General features: G+C 49.9%; 2 protein-coding genes across 2 annotated transcripts in view; one reads left to right on the forward strand and one right to left on the reverse strand.

Annotated features, from left to right (window-relative positions):
* The first annotated feature begins 1114 nt into the window (after window positions 1-1114).
* On the forward strand, window positions 1115-13261 carry ARX (aristaless related homeobox). Its single transcript, XM_048494936.1, has 5 exons — window positions 1115-1774; window positions 2426-3122; window positions 5340-5385; window positions 9380-9717; window positions 12321-13261. The coding sequence occupies exons 1-5, from the start codon at window positions 1594-1596 to the stop codon at window positions 12559-12561; spliced, it is 1503 nt and encodes a 500-aa protein (XP_048350893.1). The 5' UTR covers window positions 1115-1593; the 3' UTR covers window positions 12562-13261.
* Window positions 13262-19417: 6156 nt separating this feature from the next.
* Window positions 19418-23879, reverse strand: part of POLA1 (DNA polymerase alpha 1, catalytic subunit) — a 226278-nt gene continuing 221816 nt past the window's right edge. Inside the window, exon 37 of the mRNA XM_048493186.1 lies at window positions 19418-20671. Coding sequence (XP_048349143.1) covers window positions 20499-20671 — 173 coding nt within the window. The 3' untranslated portion in view covers window positions 19418-20498. The remainder of the gene's footprint in view (window positions 20672-23879) is intronic.

Genomic DNA, 23879 nt, shown 5'->3' on the forward strand with positions numbered 1-23879 from the left:
CTTTGTAAATTTCTTTGACACAATCAGTGCAGAAGGCTGAGCGGAAAGAAAACCAGGTCTGGAGTTTTCTCTGGGCCAAAACCTGGATTTTAAAACAAACCTTTCAGCCAGGCTCCGTCTGTCCTTGTCAGTGTGGTTGTGAAACGGATCTCGCAATTGCGCAGCCGCGCCCTTGGGTGCCCGTCCGGGGAATCCCGACGGTTTCTCTCTTTTCCCAAAACTAAGCCCCGTTCATGACATTCCCATTTGTTTCCCAGCAAAAAAAAGCACGACCCAGCCCGGCAGAAGGTTTACTGGAAAGGGAATTTCGTTGATGTGATAGGATCGGGCGATTTGAGCTGATGCTGCACCGGCCCGTTTGCCAAACGAGGGTCAAACCCCTGGCATCCTCTGGAGTGTTCATGCAGACCGATTGGGCTAGGAAGGCCGAGGGCTCCGCCAGTGGGCCTGAGGAGGTCCGAGCCGAATCCTGTTCAGAACCAGTTGATTTAAGCGAGGAGACTAAAGTCAGAATCGTTCCCAGTGGGAAGGGCCAGGCGGGTCAACCCCGAGAGGGAAACCTTTAACTAGTCCCCTAGAAATTCGTCTCGGATCTGCCAGAGCCATAAACTAGAATTCTTCCCACCTCGTCTCATTTCAGGACATCCCAGACTCAGACAAACTCCCTCCCCAGCCCCGGCGTGGAAGGTGGGAAATCTGCGGGTTTTCTTCTGCGATTAGGAGAAATCGCTCTGTGAAAGGCCAGGAGGGGCTCTGAACTATACCCGCTTCAGCGCTTTCTCCCTGAGGTCACCAATGGGGGCTCCCTCTGTGGCCAGTCGGCCTCCCTCGCCAGGGTTGCAGTCCTTCCACCGAAGGACCTTGACCCCGGCAGTGTGGGGAGCGCGCGCCACGCAGCCCCACCGCCCCCCTTGAACCCACGAGTCCCAGGCAGTTGCGGAGCCGCGCCAGGCAGCCGCGCCAGGCACGGGTTCCCCAGCTGGGGCCAGTGACTCAACGGAGGTGGGGCAGGCCTGTTCGAAACCAAGACGGGGGGGGGGGGGTTGGCCCCATCTCGAAAGTGACCGGTGGTTGCGCAGATGGGACCGCGACGGGGCCCTGCGACAGCATTTTTGCAATTTGTTGTCAGCCGGATCACACCGACTGGTCTCTCGGACAGGAGTCCCGATAGGTGCGAAGGCTGGCGCCCTTCTCCAGAAAGATGGTCGCCCAAGGTCACCTCCCTGTCCGACAGTCCCAGGAAGCGGGAGGGCCGGCCAGCAAAGTGCGTGGGCCAAGGGTGCCCTGACGGCGCCGTTCCCCGCCCCGCCTTCTGATTCTGGGCCGGGTTTTCCCCCTGGCGGAGGACGGGAGGCTGCCCAGCCTCTAGCGAGAGCCAATCAGCGTGCGGCTCCCAGCACGTGGAGGAGAGGGAATCAAGAGCCAGGCTATTGCGGCTCAGAGCCTACACTTGGTCCCCGGGTCTGGGGCAGGCGGAGGGGCCGGTCCCAGCGAGGCGCTGCCTGCCTGTCTGCCTGCCTGCCCGCCCGGCGGGGGAGGGGTGCCGGTCCCGCCCGAGCCCAGCGAGGGCCCCACTGCCCACCGGCCCCAGCCATGAGCGCCCAGTACTCGCCGGAGGAGAGCTGCTCCGAGCGGGCCGACTGCAAAAGTAAATCGCCAACTTTGCTCTCCTCCTACTGCATCGACAGCATCCTGGGCAGGAGGAGTCCCTGCAAGATGAGGCTCAGCCTGCCGCCCTTGCCCAGCCGCGCGGAGCAGGACAAGGCTGGCCCAGGTGAGCAACCACCCACCCCCGGGGCTGACGGGGAAACGGCTCTGCCTGGGCCTCCTGGCACCTCACATCCGCCCCACATGCGCGGCTCCGGGGAGCGCCTGAAGAGGGAGCCGGGACGCCGCGGGAGTGGGGTTGCTGCTGCCGCCACCGAGTTCGGTAGTGCCTTTCCGGGTGAGGCTTCGGCGGGGAGGGCTGCTGGAGTGGATCTACGGCCGCCAGGGCCGGGGTCAGGCGCAAGTGCTGGCCGAGGCTCTTCGGACGGCTCCAAACGGGTGGCCCTCTAGGCGAGGCAGAAATGCTTGGGGCTGAACCGACCGGTGTCAAGTCCTGGGCGGGTAGGAGACAGCCTGGTCAGAGTTTCCAGGAAAAGAGGGCCGGGCGCCGAGTCTCCCCAGCGGCGCTTGCTGTGGAGCGAGTCTGGGCTAATGGGACGGCTGGGCTTCCCTTGGGGTTCGGGCGACCGAACGGAGCAGGGGCTCGGTTTGTGTCACCCAAGAAAGCGCTACGTCCGGGAGGGAGGGGCAGGGAGGTTGGGAGGCCGCCTGTGGCGGGGGGGGGGGGGGGATGGAGGTGACTTGGCCGAGGCTGGCGGGGCTGGAGGCCGGCCCCGTGGGGTGATGCATGCGTCTCTCTGTGTACGTTTCTTGCCAGGCCCCGCCAAGGGCAGCCCGTCGGGCTTCGAAGCCGCTGAGCTGCACCTGCCGCCCAAGCTGCGCCGCCTCTACGGCCCCGGCGGAGGCCGCCTGCTGGCGCGGACCGAGCGACCCGAGGCGCCCGCCACGTCTTGGGACTCGCTCAAGATCAGCCAGGCGCCACAAGTCAGCATCAGCCGCAGCAAGTCGTACCGGGAAAACGCGCCCTTCCCGCGGGCCGCCGCCACGCTGGAAGAGCTGGCCAGTCCCGGAGGAGGAGGTGGTGGTGGTGGGCCGGATGGGCGGCCCCGTCGGGACGGGGATCTGCTGGATGAGGAGGACGAGGAGGACGAAGACGAGGAGGACGAAGAGGAGGCCGAGGACGAGGAGCTGGAGGACGAGGAGGAGTTGCTGGCCGAGGCCAAGGAGGCCCGGCGAGGCGTGGGGGGGCCCGTCGGGGGGAGCGCCGGACCTGCAGCGGCGCCGGGGCTGGAGTTCACGGAGGGCTCGCCCAAAGAGGAGCTGCTGCTGCCCGCCGAGGAACTGGCCGAGGGCAAGGATGGCGAGGACAGCGTGTGCCTCTCGGCGGGCAGCGACTCTGAGGAGGGGCTGCTCAAAAGGAAGCAGCGGCGCTACCGAACCACCTTCACCAGCTACCAGCTGGAGGAGCTCGAGAGGGCCTTCCAGAAGACGCACTATCCGGACGTCTTCACAAGGTAGGCGACGGGGCGGACGGACGAAGGCAGCTGCCATGGCCGCAGCTCGCGCGTTTCCCGGAGGCAACCTAAAGCCATCCGAGCGGGGAAGTGGGGAAGAAGAAGGCGCGAAGGAGAGGGCGAAGGCACGGCTCAGATGGGGGTCGGGAAACAGAGAGAGAGAGAAAGTGCCACGGGGCGGTGGGGGGAAGGGCAAGGTGGAAATTTTGACTGAATCGCAAAAAAGACGGGAAAGGAAACCTGGCGATGGGAAGGAGGCAGGTGAGCCCGGAAGGTGGCCGGGGCGGGCGTTTGGTCCCCGGCTGTCCCCCATCCAACCATCCCCCTTGCCACTGTTGGCGGAACTGGGGAGCCGCTTCCTTCCCGCCCCCGCCTTTCTCCAAAATCCGTTGCTGTCGCGGGAGCCCCTGTGTTGGGGAGGCCCGGTGAGGGTCGCTGGCCAAGGACAGGTGAGGCGGCGGTTTGGGCCAGGTCCTTGCCAAGCCCTCTCCGGAGTCTATTTTTGCCCTGATCCCCCAGCTAGTCTGCCGGGTATCAGTTTCACGGCTCTCTCTGGAAGCTGGAGCCCTGCCCTGGCCTATGCAGATGCGCTATAGATATGCATGTATATATTTAGAATAAGATCAAAGTCTCCCGCTTGGGGGAAGCTAAAAATATCGCCGGAGATGGCTGGAACGCCGCCTTGGCAGGCACCCCAAAGCGCGGGCTGGCCGGCTGGCTCGGGCTGTTTCTGGGCCCCATCCAAGAAATAAACGGGTTGGTGGGGAGGAGACCTTTCGATGCAGCGCCCGGCTTTGGGGTCTTTCCGGGTGTGGAGCAGAGACTGCAGGGTCGTTGCTTGGGCAAGTTCAGCTGCCTAGCAAAACGGGGTCTGACCAAGCGGGTGGGGATGAGATTTGCCTCCTTGCCGGCCCCCGAGCCACTCGGAGAAGCCTGGTCATTTGCAAAGAAACCAACCCCAAACGAAGCCGCCGGCCTCTTGGCTGTTTTAATGAAAGCTCCTTGTGACCCGAAGTGGCGGAGATTTTTTGTTGAATGACTCGGGTCCCCTTTAGATATTTCTAGGTGGATTTCTGCCCCCAAACATACTTTCCCCCCCAAGCCAAAATTCTCTTGTTGCTGAAGAAAATATCTGGACTGACTCAGCCGTCTTCGTTTCAATTAATTATAGGAATTATAAAATAAATTTGGCATTGAATCGCAGAGCCTCCACCACATTTTCTCTTGTAAAGTCCAGGAGTGTCAGAGGCCAATTCGCGGCGATTTTAATTGTTGTGATTATGATGTATTTTTGCTTGGAGCAGCAACATGCTTGGTCTGGGCGTATCCAGAATGGTTGAGGGGGTTTGGGTGAGGGGGGGGGCTCCTCGACTGCTGTCCCTTCCCCCTTTCCACCCTAAATCCCTCCAGGGCTGGACTTGCTTCCCGGCCCAGAGGCTCGCGGTCCCCCGGCTTTGGGGGGCAGTCGAGAGCAGGGCAGGGGTCGGTCTCAGCCTCCTTCGCCTAGGGCCTTGGCGGCCAGGGCAGGAGGGCGCTGGATCTGAGCCTCCCGGGTTTCTGCTGGTCCAGGGTTAGGGGGTGGGGGGCGGCTACCGCGTGGTTTGCAGTGGGTCGGCCAGGGCTTTCTTTTGGCAGCCGGTGGAATCTGGGCAAAGGCGGCGGGCGGGCATTTTTCTTCCAAGTGGAGGGCGAGCCAATTACGCCGGGAGTTCTCCGATTGGAGGTAAACAGATTATGAACAGTTTCCTAACATCCTAATGGGTTCCGATTTGCCTTAATTGTTGCAATAATAACCGCAATGAAGGGCTCGCGTTGCAGCTCAATGGATCTCCCCTGTGCGGCGGCGGCGGCGGCGGCGGCGGCACCGCGTTCGGAGGCGGGAGCCGGCTGCAGAGGCGCCGTCGGGCTTCCTCCGGGACCACCAGAGCAGGCAGCCCCGAAGGGCCCTGGGCAGTTGGGGCGGCGGGGCGTTTATTTATGCGGGAGAAAAACGAGGAAAGACTTGGCACGGCCTTCAGCGTGGCCAGTTGGGCCAAGGGAGGGCCAGGTGGGAGCCTTCAAGCGCCTCGACGTGTGGCGAGGGAGGAGGAGGCCAGCGCGCCTGCCTGCCGCCAGGTGCGGCGTTTGCATGAGGGCGGGCTGCTGCCGGACATTCTTGCCCCCTTTTCTGGCCCTCCCCTGAGTGCCCCTTTGCTGTGCTTGTTGTTTCCCTCCCAGAGAAGAGCTGGCGATGCGCCTGGACCTGACGGAAGCCAGAGTGCAGGTGAGTCCAGGGGGAGCCGGAATTGGGGCCAAAGCGCGGGACGTAAAAGGAGACCCCTGTTCCCCAAGCGTTCTCCCTTGCCCGCAGGTGACTCCTGGCGCCTTGGCAAATAGTAGTTTCCAAATTGGCAGAGCTGCCCCTTAAAATGCTCCCTGGGGCCGCCAATCAGGTGTCTGCCTGTGCTCCCAGGGCCCGGCGAAGAGCAAACAGGGCCCGGGGAGGCGTTGAATGCCGTTTGACTCCTTCAGTTTTGTTTTGGGATCGCCTGTGCAACGCTATGAGAGGAGTTTGTGGCCCCCCCCCCCCCCCCCGCAGCCGCCTGCCTCTCGGAGGAAGGCTCTGGAGCGCAGCGAGAGGCCAGCCGTGCCCCGTTTGCCAAGAGCCAACAGATGGCTCCGGCCTTTTGGCTCTGAACAAATCACTTTACTCGGAAAGTCAGGCGCGGCTAAAGCATCATAAATTCCATATGGCTCATTTAATACACAACAGCTTCTCGCATTAGAGGGGCTAATGAAGAGCCGGGTCCCCTCCTTTCTGTTGACACATTTCTCCATTGTCAAACAGAGATGTGACAGCAAATCAGGATTTTCAGCTCAGGGGAATGAGTCGTGGGAAAGTTAAATAACTAAGAGAGAGAGAGAGAGAGACCCCTTTATTCCCCGCCCCCCTTTCCTCTATTCACCGGAGAAGATGTAATTAAGGGGAATATGAATTATTAGAGCCCTCCAGTTTACCTCTGGGTGTACTCAAACTTATTAATTCAATAAAAGGGGGAATTTGCAGTGGGGCCAAGCTGCTAATTGAGTTGGAGAGGGAGAGACGCTCCGAGGCGCCAAGATTGCCTCCGGCTTCCGCCCGATCGTCCCCGAGGCTGGAGCGAAAGCGACCGGGCGACCAGAATAGCCTTGCCCGAGCCTCCCTCCGGGCCCTCACCGGGCGCACCCAAGAGGCTCTGGTGATGTCCCTCTTCGCCCATCTTCTCTAGATAACTTTCTCCCACGGAAGCGGGATATTTTGATCTTAGGGAGCAGCCCACGCTCACCCTTCAAACCCAGGATTTCCGCGGGACAGATTCGGGTTCTTGTCACCCCGGAAGGGGAGAAAATAGACGGACGATCAGTAGTGGTATCTACTGGATTTACTCCCCTCACTTGGGCTGGAGGGGGAGAACAGAGGTGGGGGGCATTCGTTTATTGTTCCCTTTTTGCTTTTGTTTCCCCCCCCCCCCCCCCCAGTCAAAAGATAAGAGTTCGTTGCAAATGGGAGCGCGGTCTGCAAAATGCCGCGGCGGCGCTGCGTGTGGGTGGCTGCAGAGATGGCGTAATAACCACAATAATGCAAAATAATTTCCAGCGACTGGGAAATTAACGTTAGAGCCTTTTAACTGCCACTAAGAAGGCTTGGCTGAAAAATTGTCATAAAAGAAAACATGATGTTTAGCGAGCATGTTGGCGAAAACATTCAACTGTCTGTCAAACAGATGATTTGAAGGAGGGGGAGGGGGCAAGAAGAAATAATGCCTTTCTTCCTTATTTATGCCGACAAGTCTATGCTGAGCAGGCCGGATGGGTGGTTGGCTCTGAAAGAACCCCGGGCAGGATCAGAGCTGTACATTTTAAACCAGGGACAAAAGTACAAAATGTGCCCCACATACATTCATATTTCGACATAATCTACGTATATAATCAACAGCTCTTAAATAATAGAATTATATTGACCTCTACATACTGTTACAAATAATTACACTTTTGTCTATCAATAATGGTTGAATATTCCCTCAACGTTTCTGTACCCAAGGAGAACGTTTCTGAGCCTTGCCTCTTTCCATACATTTTTAAAATACAGGACACATCATTTTGACATGGGAAACACCAAACAAACCACACAGTTCCTTCACAACCCGATAAAACACAGCTCAGGAAAAGCTTTGTCTGGTAATTATGCTTCTAGAAGTGAAAATAACTAAACTGAAGCTACAGTACTTTTAGTTACTGGAAAAGACAATAATACTGGGACACTTTGGAGACAGCAGGAAAAGAGGAAGACCCACCATGAGATGGATTGACTCAATGAATGAAGCCACAGCTTTTAGTTTGCATGTTCTGAGTAAGGCTGTTAATAAGAGGACATTTTGAAGGATGTGGATTTATAAGTCAGAAGTGATAGCACCTAATGCACTTGAACCGGCCCTCTATTCTTGTCTGTCTCCCACCCCCCACCCCCTCACCCACAGTTTCCCATTGGGTACAATCAGGCTCCTTGGGGAAGGCCAAGTCTACCAGACGAGGGGCAGGTCTATTCATGGGAGGGGGGGACAGAAAAGAGCCCATCCTCTTCCCCTCCACCACATTCACCAAGCTCCTCCAGCAAAGCACAAGGCAGGGTGGTGGGAAGAGGGGCACATGAGGCATGCATGGCCACTAGTCCCCAAACTCTTCTCCACCTGAGTTTTAGAACACGCCCTAAGCCTCTCAACACACCAGAAGTCTGGCATGCCCAAAGTTCCTCTCTGTCAATGCATAGTCCTTGAAAGGGTGCTGAGTGCCAGAATACAAGGAACTGGAAGGTCTTGCAGGTGGAAGAGGGGAGGATATCTTGGCCCAAGAAAGGTCATCTGAGGGTCTGTCTCCTCAACTGCATAGAACTCAACATCTTTGAACCTTTAGCTCCTCCCCCCCTTCACTTGCCATAACCTCACCTGATTTAGAGCTGCAGCTTTTGCTTTCCCAAGGTTGCGACTCCCGACTCCCGACTGAGGCTAGAGGTCTCCACCTCCTAACAGTAGCCTCACTGGAGGAATGGGGTGAATGATCCATCTCTGATGGCCAGTTGAGTTTCCCCCACCTCCTAGCAGCAGCCTAATTGAGGGGAAGGGGCATGCAAGCTGCAGAATGAGTCATCTGTTCTGGGCAATTCAGCCTCCCTCACCTCCCACTGGTGCCCTCTCTCTGCCTGCCCCAACCCCCCTCCCTCACTCTGCAACCTGGCAAACATTAATTAGAATCTATCACATAGCTTTGCATTGGCTGTTAGCAGAGAGGCCCATCTCTTGCCCTGTGCAGGGAGGGGCTGCTGGAAGACCAGCCCAGCTTGCTGGAGATGGCAAAGTCCTGGGCACCCATGTAGAAAAGGTGACATTGCAGGGTTGATTCCACTATCAAGGAACTTGGTGGATCTCAAGAAACAAGTTGACCATACATGTTTTTGAGTATTTAAAAAATTAATACAGCACCATTAATCTCAATGACCCTGTTGCATAAGAGAGAAAAAAAGATTCTTGCCACCAGGAGGTTACAAATGAAATGTCAACAGGAGGAGAGGAGGGCAGGGCAGGAGAATCCAAGTGAATGTTCCATCAAGCCAAGTAAATTGGTTTGGGCTGATTTTGCCACATTTGTTCCAGAGAAGGAAAAAATCAAAATAAAGCTACACATTTTTGAAAAAAAAAATAAAGCCCATCGAACTTGGTGGAATCAGCTTCCAAGGGAACATGGGCAGGCTCAAGGTGGACCAACACTTTTGGGAGTCCTTGACACTGACCTGACAGGGCTGATTTGGGTGTTGGGCCACATAGAGTCTGTCGGTCCTAAGCCACTTTTCAGCATGCCCCTGGCTCCTCGTGAAGCAAACAGGGCAAGTGAAATGGTGATTTGGTAAAGCAACGGATTTTATCTTCCACCAAGTACACGTGGCTTTTTGGCTTCTAAGGGTTGGGCTGAGCTTCGCTCCTGCTAGGGGACAGCTGGACAGTTCCCCTCCAGGCCGTTCAAGAGCTGGTCAGATCATTCGGAGCAGGGCTCTTGTTAGGATCAAGTTAGAGTGCCCAATCCCTTCACAAGGCGTGCCCCCCTTCAGCTGCCTTTAAGATGCCAGCCTGTTGCCACCCTGTCACTCTGCACTTGCTCAGAGCCCACGTGTTTTCTGGGGGAGGGGCGGTGTTAGGAGGCCTTGGCAGTGAAGCCTCTCTGACTAACCCTTTTCTTTTGGCTTCCAGGTCTGGTTCCAGAACCGGAGAGCCAAATGGCGGAAGAGGGAAAAGGCCGGCGCTCAGAGCCACCCGCCCGGCCTGCCTTTCCCTGGTCCCCTGTCGGCGTCTCACCCGCTCAGTCCCTACCTTGATGCTAGTCCTTTCCCTCCTCACCACCCAGCTCTCGACTCCGCTTGGACGGCCGCCGCCGCCGCCGCAGCAGCCGCCGCCGCCTTCCCCAGCCTGCCGCCTCCTCCTCCGGGCTCGGCAGCTTTGCCCCCCACCGGGACCCCGCTAGGCCTCAGCACTTTCCTCGGAGCGGCTGTGTTCAGGCACCCGGCCTTCATCAGCCCGGCCTTCGGCAGGTAACGCACTCCCGCCCTGGCCCTCGACAGCCACCGGCCCCGGGCGGCGGGAAGGGCGGGCTTTGGCTACCGCCCAGCAAGGCCACCCACCCGCCGGCTCCGCAGACCCGCCAGCGGGGCCGCGGAAAACCACTCCAGAGTGCCCCCCAGGAACCAAGGCTGAGAGACCGTCCCGCAGAGCAGGCCAAGAAGGAAGCGAAGCGCCAAACAGCGCTGAAAGGTTGCTCGGTCTTGGAGGGGCAGGACAGTTGGTGCCTCCTGGCGCCGGGGACCCTCCTGTAGCCCGAGCGAGTTTGTAGCCGGCGCGCCCGCTTAGGTTGCACTGACTTTCCCAAAAGTTGCGTGGCTTTAGATCTTGTAGTCGCTTCTTGGAAATTCTTCCATTGTGACTTCAGACTAGGTGTTGTGGTCATACCTAGGAACGGGAGATTGACACCCAGGCAGTCAGCTCGATAAGGGGGGGGGATCGCCCTTCAAAATATTCTGCGGGTGTGTGTGTGTATATATGTATGTGTGTATATATGTATGTGTGTGTGTGTGTGTGTGTGTGTGTGTGTGTGTGTATATATATATATACAATATATATATACATATATATATACATATATATATACATATATATATATATATATATATATATATATATATATATATATATATATATATATATATATATATATATATATATATATATATATATATATATATATTCACTGTTACTATTCCTGCTCATATTCTTTCTTTTGCATAAAACGGAAGAAGCTGAGAAGGGAACCATAGCAAGAACAATTTATTTTAATTTCCTACAGAACCGATCTGCCCACTTCTCCTTGCCCCCGTTCCCACCGGAATGAAGGGAATCAGGCTCAAGTCAGTGGCCGACAATGAGCGCCTTCATAGCTGTAGCTGCTTTTCTTGAAATGCAAAACCCGAGGGTAAATAAGGAGGCGGCAGCTAATCAAAGAAACAGGGCCAGGAATTATTAAAAGTCCTGCACCATGATCTCTGCAGTGGGAGGCAAAACATTCATCCCAGAGAAAGGCCACTTAAGAAAAAGGGGGTGCGTGTGGAGGACCCCAGTTAAATTCGGAAAGATCTCTGCCAAAAGCCCCGGCTTCTCCACGAAGCCAGAGTGGCCGTTTCCCTTTTGGCAGCCAGACAGGCTGAGGGGCTGCTCCGACTAGGCTGCCTGGTAGAGCTTCTTCCTGCTGGCATGAGCTGCCTCTTCCAAGTTCCCTTTTGATAACTAATAGCAAAATTAGTTGCTCACTAAACAGTCTGGTGATGGGGTTAAAATAGGCATATGGCAGAAGAACTCGAGGAGGAGGAAAGAAAACCCATTGAATCTCTCCATCTCTAAGGAGCAGCATTTGGGGTAGGAAGGCACTTAAGCCACCGCAGGTACTTCAGACTTCCACGCACTTCACCCGATGCCTCCCGGGACTGGGCCTTAAAACTGCTGTGCAGGAGAGAGAGGAATAAGTTTTCTTGTATTTATTCCCACCCACCCCCCGCCCCCCGCGCAGAATTTTGGCTGAAGAATTCAAGGCTGTATAAACCTGGTCTTAACAAGAGGAACAGCCGATGGGGCTGACTTTCCTCACCGAGAAGCGGCGGGGACTGCTGCCAAATCCGGCCCGAAAGCTCCAGCAGGCAGCCGGGGAGTTTAGCCTGCTCTGGGCTTAGTCTGTCGCCCCCGTTGCCTTCCCGGCCCACAGTTCAGTCTCTGGCCGCGATGATGTCAATAATCACCTCCCTGGTTAATGGAGAGTCGGTGTCTCTCGACGTGCCAGTCAAGGGGGTCAGTCGCGCTCTCTGCCGAGCGGCGGCTCCGCGGCGAGCCAAGCCAGAGGGGAAGGCAGTGCCGAGAGGGTGTGATTGAGCCGGGATGCGACGCTCGCCGACGCGTAATTGGCATTCCACTGCGAGGCGAACCGCGGGAACCGCGCTCCCTGCTGGCAGGCGGGAAAATGGGGGTGGATCAGCGCTGCGGAGGAGACCCGGCTTTGGGCATCCGAGGGCCGCAGGGAGCGAGAGAGAAGGGAAAGGGGGGAAGAAGCGGCTGGGGAAACAGCGCGCGAATCTGCACGCGGAGGAGCGAGCCCCGCGCAAGCCTCGGTGTTGTTTCCATTGACTCCGGCTCCGGCGCTCCTGACCGCCAGCAAATGGGAGCGGACGAAGCACTTTGCACATCACCCTTTGACTGACAGCGCCGGGCATTTGCCAACCAACCAACCAACCAACCAACCTCCCTCCCCCGCCCGCCCGCCCTGTTCCTGCCATGGCTTCCCCAATAAGGAACGGGAGTGCGGAAGGGGGCGGCCAATGGTTGCCATCCAAGCCCCTCTCCCGCAAGCTCCAGCTGGAGGCCCAGAGGCGAGGCAGGCTCGTCAGTCTTACTAGGCCCCAACGCCCGGCTTGGGTTAGGGGTGTGCGTGTGGTGAGGTGTGTGTGTGTTGAGGCTGCCGCTGCCTTAGTTGCTGGAGACTGGGCGAGGCCTGGCGAAGGCTGTAGGCCGCAGCGGGGCAAACGGGGTCCTTGGGCCGGTGGACAAGGCCCGGGCCTCGGCTTTGACCCGCCCGTCTCTCTCGGCTTCTCTACAGGCTCTTCTCCACCATGGCGCCTCTGACCAGCGCTTCCACCGCGGCTGCCCTGCTGCGACAGCCGGCCCCGGCCGTGGAGAGCGCCGTGCAATCCAGCGGCCTCGGGGATCCCACCGCCGCCGCCGCCGACCGCCGCGCCTCCAGCATCGCGGCGCTGCGGCTGAAGGCGAAAGAGCACGCGGCGCAGCTCACGCAGCTCAACCTCCTTCCCGGGAACAGCGCGGGCAAAGAGGTGTGCTAAACCCGCGCCGGCGGGGGAGCCGAGCCGAGACCAAATGGGGGAGAGAGTGGGGCGGGCGGGCGGGCGGGAGGGCGGGCGAGGGGACAGAGAGGGGGACTGGACCAGCCACGGGGCTCTCCTCCGCTAGGAACTTCCAGGAGGCCCGGGCGCACGTGGCGCGGCTGCTGCGGGAAAACCTCCTCCTTTGGCTGGTGCATTTTCCCCACCATGTACGTATTAATCCATTCATCGATAAGCAAACCACTCACCCAAGAAAGTACCAGAGAAAGAAAGAAAGAAGAAAGAAAGAAAGAATATGAGGGGGGGGGGGCGCACACAGAAAGCGTGGCAAAAGGTAGGGAGCATTCCTCTCTTCCCCTTCCCCCGGTCTCTTTTGTCACCACACCACCTCGGCCTATAACTCGTCATCTCAAAGGAGTTTTGGAGACTTCTGAAACGGGAGGACAGAACCAAGGATGCTGATGCTGACAGAGCCAAAAGGAAGAGCACGATGCGATAAACGCTGTGTCCAATATAACCAGTGCACTTAAGGCAAAGGGGTCTGGTCTTTTTGTCCTTTATCACTGCACCAACCAAGGGTTTTATAGCAAACCAAAGGGAAATACAGTGCTAGAAATATGGACTGTTTAAAAGTCACTAAACTGTGATGCTCGATACTGTACATACCACTGTTATTAAAAAAATGAGAAAAAGAAAAAAACAGCTTTGTATATTTGAAATGTTATATAAGACTTGCACTCAGTGTAGTGTTTGTACAAGTTTGTCATTTCTGTAGATTCTTACTGTGTTGTAGATATCATAGGGACCCTAGACAAATATTTATGTACAATCCCTTTATTTAACTTATTAACTGTAGAGATTCCCTGAATCCAAGAGAAAGGAAAAGAGCAAGAGTGGGAGCAGCGGTACGGTACTTCTGTGTAATGTTGTTATTGCTCTCACTTTTCCTTGCGATCAAGTGGGGAAGTGTCACCCATAGAAAATAAAAGATAAATATATATACACACACACACAAGTTCATGAAAGAATTCTGAAAGGTATCTGGAGGTGCAGAGTCATTGAAAGTAGTCCTGCTGCAAATAAAGGTGGGAGACTGATACCAAGGATTTGACTGGGTCGGGAAGTTCAGAACAAGGGAGCCTGGCAAAAAGATCGAACTTGCCAAATCTCTGTCAGAGGTGCCAGATTTGAAATAAGAGCAGGTTGTTACTATCGCAGGACTTTCAAGTAGGATCGCTGCCCCCCAACCTAACGCTTTCTAGACGGGACGGACTAAACACACTGATGCGTCTAAGGGAAAATCCTTAAAAAGCCAATTCATATTTACTCGGAAGTAACTGACACTGTGTTCAGGCGGGCTTCTCCCTAACCCCAAGTGTACATGGGATCGCAGCCTAACTCTCTAACGCTATGCAGATTTACCTGGGATTAAAACACACCCAATTTCGTAGGGTTACCTCCGAGTAAACATGCTTAACCACCGACGCTGTAAATTTGGAACTTTAGTGCACCTAAAGAATCTATGTTTCCAAGGGTGAATTTTCTTGCTAAATATCTGGTCAGCCCTTGCAAGTGTGATTCCATTCTGATCGCCTTTTTAACCCCCTCCCTTACTAAAACGAAAGGAATTCGGGTTTCAACTGAACTTCCTTGGGAAGTGCAAAGTAAAGGGGTCCCACGCTGTTTCCTATGCATTTCAATCAGTCCTCAGTGCAGGCTAGGAATTCAAGAATGGGTTGGGGGTGGAGGGGTGTGGAATGACCACTGGACAAAGGAGAGTCCGGTTCGAGAGTGAACGGGCGGAGCGAAACAGGGACTCCGGAACAGTAAAGCAAAGGAGCGGAGGCGGACTTCGGGCTGAGCAAAGAGCTCCCCTTCCCAGCCCCACGCAAACATCTTGCAAGACGATGGGCAGGCCGGAGGGTGCACCCACTCCAGAAAGGAGGCTGATGGGCAGCAGGCAGCCTTCTCAGTGGCCCCGAGCAGATCCTGGCGAGGCGGAGGGCTAGCCTGCCTGGGCAAGGACTCCCCAGCCGGCCGAGGGACGGGCGGGCGGGCTGGCAGACGAGGGGCCGGCCCCTTTCTCCGCGTTGCCCGTTGACCCGGCCTTGGAACAGAAGCAAATCGCGTGAAATTGCGTCCAGGGATTACCGCACCGGCCCCATTGAAAGCGCCCCTCGGCCGAGTTGACAAACCTCCTAATCCCGTGTCAGGCGGCGCCTGCAAACAAACCCAAGCCAAAGCCCCCCATTCTTCTGCCCGCCCGCTTTCCTCCCGCAGCTGGCTGGCCGGCCGAGCCGAGGCGCTCCCTCGCGGGGCCTGGCCCACGCTTCCCAAGGGGGCCCCGCTTCAAACGCTGCCCGGGACGTCACGCATGACAAGCCCTCAAAGCCGCGAGAGAAGCCCGCGGTCCGACAGTGGGGGCCGGGGGGGGGGGCGCATCTGCCGAACCCACTGAGGGGATTTCGGGGACATTTTTGTTCCAAAGTCATTGAATCGGACGCGAGCCCTGAATGGCCGCCCCAGTGGGTCCCGGTCCTTAGGAAGGCTCGGCTACAGCGGGCCAAGGAGGAGGGCGCGTCTCTCTCGCCACCCCCCACCCCCAGCTTCCCGCTTGCAACGGGGCGCCTCCACCCAAACAAGGCTGAACAATGGTGGTCCGAGTTACTTAGCACAGGCTTAAGAAACACCTCATTTTTCCACTTCGTTTATTTTCTTGGACACCCGGCCTGAGGAGTGCTGTGCAACTCAAAAAACTGGCATAAACACTGGAGGGGCTTAATCAAGATATTATTTGCCGGAGCCTGTGAAAGGGGAACGTGGGGCTTGAACGCGGTGACACCTGTCAATGGCATCATCTCTCTCCATCTGGACTTCCCAAGACCAGCATCATGTTTGTTGGGGAGTTTCTCAGAAATCTGCACTCTGGGGAAAGGGTCCTTTATTTCCCCCTTTACAGCGTGAATTTAAACAGGTTTTCTGACAAGGGCACGTACGATCACAAAGCTATGCAACCATTGGGGGAATCTAAAAGCAAGGCAAAGTGATATGCACTCTAGACTAAGGTATCTGAGACTCATGTTCAGGTAACGCAGAACAGAGCCCCATGAGGTATTTGAACTGATTTTTTTAGTGGTTCCGGGGAAATTTTTCACTAGGATGGTACCAGCAGCCTTCCGGTACATTTCTCGACCGCAGATCCAGCACCAGTCCGCCAACGCCCGTTTACTAACACACACTGGGTTCCATCGCCCGTGTTTGGTTTTTTAATGAACAAACTAGTTCTTCCAAATAATCATATATTTAACTGACAGCATCTGATACACACATATATTTTGGAGTGTAGGGAGAAAAACACACCATAGGGGGAAAATACTTTCATGGGAAAAGGAACATTTGCTGCTGGACATGATTAACAGTAGAGTTTGAAGTACATATTTTACTCTAATAAAAAGGGAATCATTATCAATCCATTATGTATTAAGAAATGTCACTCAGTCATTTTTATTCATTCGGCAGAAACCTTTATAAAAGCCAGAATCATACTTCTGCAAGCAGCAATTTTGTTAATCCAGGGGGGTTATTACTCTGGTCCCTTATTAGGATCTATACTACCGCCAAGCAATCCTATAACTGTCTCAAAAGAAGTTTACCTTCATGTTTTAAAACCAGTAGTGGTATTTATACTGTGCAATAATTAGTGTATTACTTGAATCCACTAACAGGTTCATTTTATCTCCGCACAAAACCTCTAGTCTGCTTATAGAAAGCTTGTGCCTCCTTTGGCGCTGTTAAAGTGGTGAAAGAGTGAATGAAGGCTGGTAGCACTCTCTCTTTTTGCCTTGCCTTAATTCCCATCTCTTTTTGCTCTCATCCAATTAGTACAGTGTATTAAGCAGTTTATCATCTCATAGTCAGCTATTGAGAGAAACAAGGCGAACACTTTGCAATAGAGCCTGCTCTCCTTTGACACCCTCAGGTACTTACATATTCCACTGTGCTATGAATAATAGAGGAAGAATAGAGCACTAATTCCCTCATCAAAGAATGCCTTGTCTGCTGCTTTGCTCAACAACACCATTCTGATCAAAAGAAAAGCAATAAAGCTTAGCATAACAAAACGAAACCTACTTATTAGCTTAGTGGTTAAATTAATGCAGAGCCGCTGCTATTCAAAACCAAGGTTTGAAAACAGCCTCCAACAACCTGATAATGCTGCCTTCGGGATGAAGGAATTTTAATCTGAAATTTGAAGCTGGCACAGATGAGTTAATCTATTAAACAGCTATAAGAGGAGTGCAGGATGAGCGGTTCAATTAAGAAATATTTAGGTGCTCTACAGAAGAGGCAAATAGGGTGAGGATGGGCTGGAGTTAGGAAATAGTAAAGTACATTCTTCAGATAAAGAGGATTCTGGCACAAGATTAAATAATTTTACAGTTTCTGTTCCTTTCCCTTAATACACAGACTTTTACCCTGAAGTCTGGCTTCTGAGTTTGTCCCAATTTCTCTTCCAGGCCCATAATCAAATTTTATAACTGTGTTTATCATTACCTGTATGCAAACAAGAAATGCGGTCAATGGCAACTCCATCTTGGGCACTGGAGAAGGCCACGGTCTTGCATTTTTTAATCTCCATCAGATTGTTGGCAGCATTATAATCAAATACATACTTTCTAAAAAGGAAGATCAATAGGGTCATTCAGTAGACTGCTGGGTTAGGGACATGTTTCTGATCAGGGTGTTTTTATCCTGTCTTCTTAAACACTAGACATAGCCTTAACTTGAGAATATCATTATTTATCCTGAAACATCTACTGGGCATTGATGTTTCCTTTTCGTCTGTACCAGAATTTCTTCTCAAGAAATTGAAAGATCATTGTGAAATATAATTGACATATTTACTCATTACATTTTCAAACTTACATTTTTAGGAAGGAAAAAAACTGCTCGAAGCAAATCACTTTCTCTACATGTTTTTTTTCTTTGTGATCGGGAAAACATTTGTGAAATGGCAGTCTTCCTGGATATACATCAAATATACATTTATGAAAATACTGTTATTTTATAAATAGATTAAATATACTGACCAATAAATGGTATATGGTGATACTTTAAAGTGCATAAACTTTCCTCAACCTATCATTAGGCTGGCATCACTCCTGATTAAGTAACAGGACTGCTCCTAGGAAAAGTGGAAGTGAGTGTCCAATGTGACCGAGCTGTTTTAACAAAAAGAATGATATGCTTAATAAAAAGGCATTTTGATTATTCACCAATTTCATCAAATCCTTAGCACAGTAGACCCTATGATCAGCACAGGGAAGTTCCTGGGAATGTGTGGGTTATTCAGCAGAAGGCAGGATTTAAAATGTACCCCTTTTGTGTCGGCAGCACAACCTCTTGGTGAAATGAAAACAGAAGTCCTTGTAGGCTGTGGTGATTGCACGTTGCAGCTTAGCCTGTGGTAGCGATTTAACAACATTTGAGTGATATCAAATCTGAACACAACTGTTCCCCACAAGTAAATATCTTACAATAGAAAATAAGGATCAACATAGAACTGAATAAACAGAAGTGATAGAATTTATGTTCATTCATGTGAAGTCCACACATAAAATAACATGGATCTCTCCTTAGATATACAAAAGACAAGGAAAGCTAAACCTCCCCCATACTGTTCTACAAAGCCAGTAGCAAATTACACAAACCCCCACCCCTGAATTTTTTGCAAACCAGCAGTTTCCTGGTTGCCACTGCCCATGTTCCCACACTCAGTTTTAGCACTTTGCATTGTAGCTTTGCATTCTTTACAAGCATTCTTTACAACATCCCTCTCACCTTCTGACTAGGATAAAATCTAGCTCAGATCTCCATTTCTACTCTGGTGAAGGGAGCGTTGACTCTCAAAATCTTATATTCTGAAACTCTTGTTGGCCTCTAAGATGCTACTGGACTCAAATCTAATTGTTTTAGCACTGCAAAAGTGTATGAGGTTGTAAAGTTTATAAAGCGATTTTAAGCATCTCCTTTCCTTTTCATATATGACATGTGCAGTTTTTCGATTACTATTTCTAACTGGAGATGTCTCCTTGGTCATTGCAAGTTAGTTTAAAATATGTAAACTGGGGAAAATGTTATGGTCAGGTTTCTGTGTGTCATGTAGTGATAGATGAAAATACATAGTTTCCAAGCTTTTGTTTTAATAATCAGTTGGAAAGTGAGAGAGGCACCCCAATGTAGTGGTGAAGGTATCAGACTGGACCTTGGGAACACAGGTTCAAATTCCCACTCACACTATGAAAGCTTCCTGGGTGACCCTGGGCCAGTCACCCACTCTGACCCTGGCTAGTATTTGAATGGGAGACCTCTGTGGAATACTACAGGCATGACAAAGAGACAGGCAATGGCAAACCACCTCCTACTATCTCTTGCCTGGAAAACACCACCAGGGGTCGCCACATGTCAGATGTGACTTGACAGCCAAAAAGAAAAGTTGGAAAGTGACATACACATATATCAAATTTCAGATTTTTCTTTGTTGCAGAACTACTTAAATACATGATCCTTACCATTCTCTAAGTCCTGTTATAGTGTTCTTGTCCAGCTTTTAAAGACGAGAGTTAAAAACACTTGGTTTTGGACTCTTCTCTAACTAGGGAGGTATCAATTTAAATGTGCTAAAATTCCCTAGTTTGAGCTATTTTTGGGAAGTATCCTAGGAATCTTGAGGTGTTTTTAGAGTGACCGATTCCAAGCATCTATATGTTTAGGTGTGCTGTGTGCACAAATACAGCTGAATGAATTTGTGTGGTTACTTTCTATCATTAGAACACAACTGTGCCCCACAAGTAAATATCTTGCATTGAAAAATTTTATTGTTTCTATTAACAGTGTAAAAACTTACATGACATTTAAAATGCATTCATATTTAGTAGTAAATGACAATTAACAAAATTTTAAAAATAGCTATATTCAATTTTTCCTTTCAGTGTGCCAAAAGTTAACCATATAATAGTTTGACTTTTGTCATTTTCATTCAGTTTTTATTGGCAATAAACAGATCAGACAAATGTTCTGAAAATTTATTTATAGCTTTACTTATCGAAGTATTGTCCATTACTTTTATTTCTTGGGTGAACTGTCTCTCATTTGTTTTCTTTCATCCCAACAGATGTCACTGCTTAATTTGTTGCATTCCAGGGAACCAAAATATGTTTAGATATTTATGTATAGTATGGAGAATTTTCTGCATACTTGCTTGCCTGTTTGCCCCATAAGGAAGTCAATTGATCCTTTGGATTAATTTCTACATAGTCACTCAATATCTTTAACACAATACAGTGTAAATGAACAAAAGTTGATGAAAACACAACTTAGTAACAATTTTAGAAACAGAAACCACACTAGAATAAATGCAGGCATTAGAAAGCATTTAGGTTTAGCATTGTCTTTAACTGCTGTGTTTGTGATCACACAGCAGATAAACTGTGAAAAGAGAAAACATTAGTGCTCCTACTGAGACCTCCACTCACCTCTTTTCCTGAGAGCACCTCTACTAAATACCCTGGAGCAAAGTCTAGGATCACTTACATTCTAGCAACTCTCACTGGGAATTATTCAATTAAAGGAGTTATTTCTCCACCTCCTTTATTCACTCTTAGGTTTGAATATACTAAAGTCTGGATATACTGTATGTGTGTGCATGTATACACACACATATCTGCTGTACAGGACCCTGATGTATGTTGACTTATAACATTTTATTGTTTTCATAATTAAACTCCTATTTAAATAAAAGAACATATGTTCTTTTTAAACAATGTACATCACTGTGTGAAAAGGTAAATGGAAAATTAAAAAAGAAAAAGAAGAAATGATTTCTCAGAAAGGAGTCCATAAAATCACTTTCCCCCCATTCTACCTACACTCAGAATTTATCTACTGGGATCTTCCACAATTTTTACTGCACTGAATGTCTGAAAGAGTCTGTTGAGGTTCACTTCGGAGTAGCTGCTCATAGATAGCCATTTGTCTACAGTATTCTTCAGTTTTTTGTACTCCATCTCTATGTCCTTGATATTTGACTGCTTCCTGTTCTTCACATGATCTGTTGAAGAGAAAAACAAATAAAAAAATCAGAAAAAAAAAGAAAAGCACCTTTTCATTGTGAAATGTTTGATCATATTTTAAAAACAAGTTATGGTATAGGTCTGTTGACTCTCAACACTCTAATTTGTCAGAGTATCATTCAGGCACCTTTTGCCAAGTTTCTTCTATTTTTCTGCCTACCTTTTTAAAGAGTTACTTTGGTCAGCATGTTTAGGCGTCAAACTTGTTACTTACAAAGAGAGACTAAATCCAACTCATCAAGGAATTAGTCAACCCACCTGTCATATCCCAGCTGAATTGGTATAGCACCTTCTGTCAGTGAGTGTCAGGAAGTGCTGTTTGTCCATTAATGCTGAATAAATTGGGGGAGTGGGGGGAGGGAAGGCACAGCAACAAGGGAATGAGTTCTGCTACAGCATCTAAACCAACAGGTAGCAGCTGCTTTTTTAAGGAGTTCCATTTAGAAAGCAGAAGTCTATGTCCTGGTACCTTTCTATTGATTGAATAATTGAAAATGTTTTCATGAAAGCACAAAGTACTCATGTACCTCTATCCAGACATTTGCTTTAAATATCCTATACAGAAGTGGTGCAGAGAAGCTTTACTATTAAGAATCGAACTCTGCCTCCACCACAGTCCTCCTTCAGATAGAACCTATTCAGAAACTATTAACTACTCCTGTCATATACAGGTATGCATTTTTAAATGTTAAAGAAGTAATATTTGCAAGAAACAAAATATGCTATGCATATGCTTTAAAGACTGCAAAAACTCAGTGGCAATGGTAGTATGTCCAGTATTTTGCTTAATTTCCCCCAAAGCCTTGCCTTCTGCTTTAGGTAATTTACAGTGCAATCCACTGAGAAGCGGAGAAGGCTGTGGAGACGGTGTGATCCTGACACAGTATCACTGTCAGTCCGCATGGCATAACTGGCACTTATACTGTTGTGGGGCTATGTATACTGGTGCCAGGGAGCCATACAGCTCCGCATCACCTGGGTGCCTGTGATGCTGCTGAGCTGGCGTTCCTCTGGTGCAGGAGTCAGTGCCAGCACTGATGGTGGCATTCTGGGGATGGGGACAACTTGAGTTGGCTTCCTCAGGTCTTCCAGGCTAGGAATTTTCCATTTTGCTGGTGGGAGCAAAAATACAGCAAAAATGCAGGGGTAGCCTACTGGAGTGGATAGGACTCTTGCAGTGTGAAAAGTAGGTTTATGTTTTATTTTACTTTGCCGTGCTGCCAGGAACCTTCATGGAGATGGTGCACCTGCAGCATCTCCCCATGTCTACCGCCCATCAACCCCCTTCCCCTGTCGACTGGGCAGCCTAGAAAATAAGAGTAGCACAATTTTGTAAAAAAATCAAATACTTAACACACAAAGACATTCAAAGATACAGTGACTTGAACATAAGGCCTTCACCACACTTGTTCTAGTAATACAAAGCAGTAGGCCTAGTAAAATGAAGGGTCAGAGGATCTACAAGCTCCAGTTACATTTGTACCAGAACGTTTAACGGAATCACACAATTTTGAAAGTCACGAGTACATAATGGAATAAAGGAAAAAGTAATTAATTCTGCTAGCAAACACCTCCTTTATGTTGTGCTGGGCAGGAATACTGATATAATATACATATAGATTCCAAAGAGTGGAACTTTCTTCCTTTAATTCTTTTTATTCACTACTAAAAATACCTGAAAAGGGTGTCATTCTGTAGGTGACATTAGGGCATTCATTTAGTCAAGCATACTTGCTTTAGATCTTTTTCTGCTTATTATTACATATTTATTTTCCCTTCTTGTTTATCTCGTACACTTGGTTACTACAAATTGTATTCAGAAGGTATTCAGGTTTATTTTTCACTATCAAATCTTTATCCTCTTTGTTTTGTTAATTTTGTGATTATCTTCTTGCAATTTCTTCAAAGTTGTTATCTTACTCAAAGTGTTTATTAAAACAGTTTTTTTTTAAAAAATTCTCCTGATCTTGCTTTTTGGTTTCTTTAAGCTTTAGTTGGAACTTTTATTTCTCATCCTTTTATGATCAATTGGGTATAGTCTTGGCTTCTCCCTTTCCTTCTCCTGTTGGAACCTGTTTTTTTTTTTCAACTTGAATATTTCTAAAATTTTATTTTTCTTTGGCTGATGCATTCCAAGAAGGACTCTTTCTGTTGTCAATCTTGTGCTTTAAAAAAAATATCTTCATCATCTTAAGCCTCTTATTTGGCTGTCTTTAACTATCTGAACATATTTATGAGGTTTTCATTTTTATTCATTAGTCTTTTCTCCCTTATTTGATTTTTATTGTGTTTAAAGAAAAAAGCAATCTAAAGCAAGAAAATGTATATATTTTATTTCTTCTTGTCTCAGTCCCCCACCCCATTTTCCTGCCCCCCCCTATAGAATCCATGGCAACTCAAGATCTCCCCTTGACTCCATCTCCATTTAAAAAGAATCTCAAAGCCCATTTATTTTAGTTTCATTTTGTTTTATCAGATTTTCTTATATAAGCACTATGGATTGTCTCTGCCTCCATCTCCAGTTTTCTGTACTCCCCTCCCTCTTTTATGTATTGTCTTACTAGGATTGTAAGCCCATGGGGAAGGATGCTATCTGTTAAGGACATAGCATTTTCTTAGATACTCAATAATCATAATTAAAACATATACAGGAACATACTACTCAAAACCTAGAGGAGTCCCTCCATTCTGCCCATTGTACTTAAATATTAAGAGCATCCACAAGTGTAATATCAATGGGAGGGAATTAAGCAATGGCTGGGATCCAGAATGTCAAAGTGCTTCTTCAAGCATATGGAAGTTATATGCTGCAATGCCATTTCACTGACAGTCCCTTGAGGCTCATGGGATTCTGCTTTGGAAAACCCTTCAAACCTGAATGGGCATTTTGGGGCAGGAAAGACAGCTATCATCAGGGCAGCTGAAAAGCCTACATACACTACTTTGGATTCAGTCTAGTATGTTCACAGTAATCTCTCTAAAACAAGCACTGCCTAAAAAATTCTCAGTTGCAATTATTTCAAATTAAAAAGAGAAACAACTGAAGAAAGAATTTGAATAGTAGAATATAGAAATAACAGAGCAGCAGGATACAGACATAATGTTAAATTAACAACGATTTAAAATTTTATTCTAAAGTGTAAAGTGACAAAGAGATATACACTACTTAATTCACACTGCAGCCCT

The sequence above is a fragment of the Sphaerodactylus townsendi genome, linkage group LG04 (assembly GCF_021028975.2).
Source record: "Sphaerodactylus townsendi isolate TG3544 linkage group LG04, MPM_Stown_v2.3, whole genome shotgun sequence".
Taxonomy (NCBI): domain Eukaryota; kingdom Metazoa; phylum Chordata; class Lepidosauria; order Squamata; family Sphaerodactylidae; genus Sphaerodactylus; species Sphaerodactylus townsendi.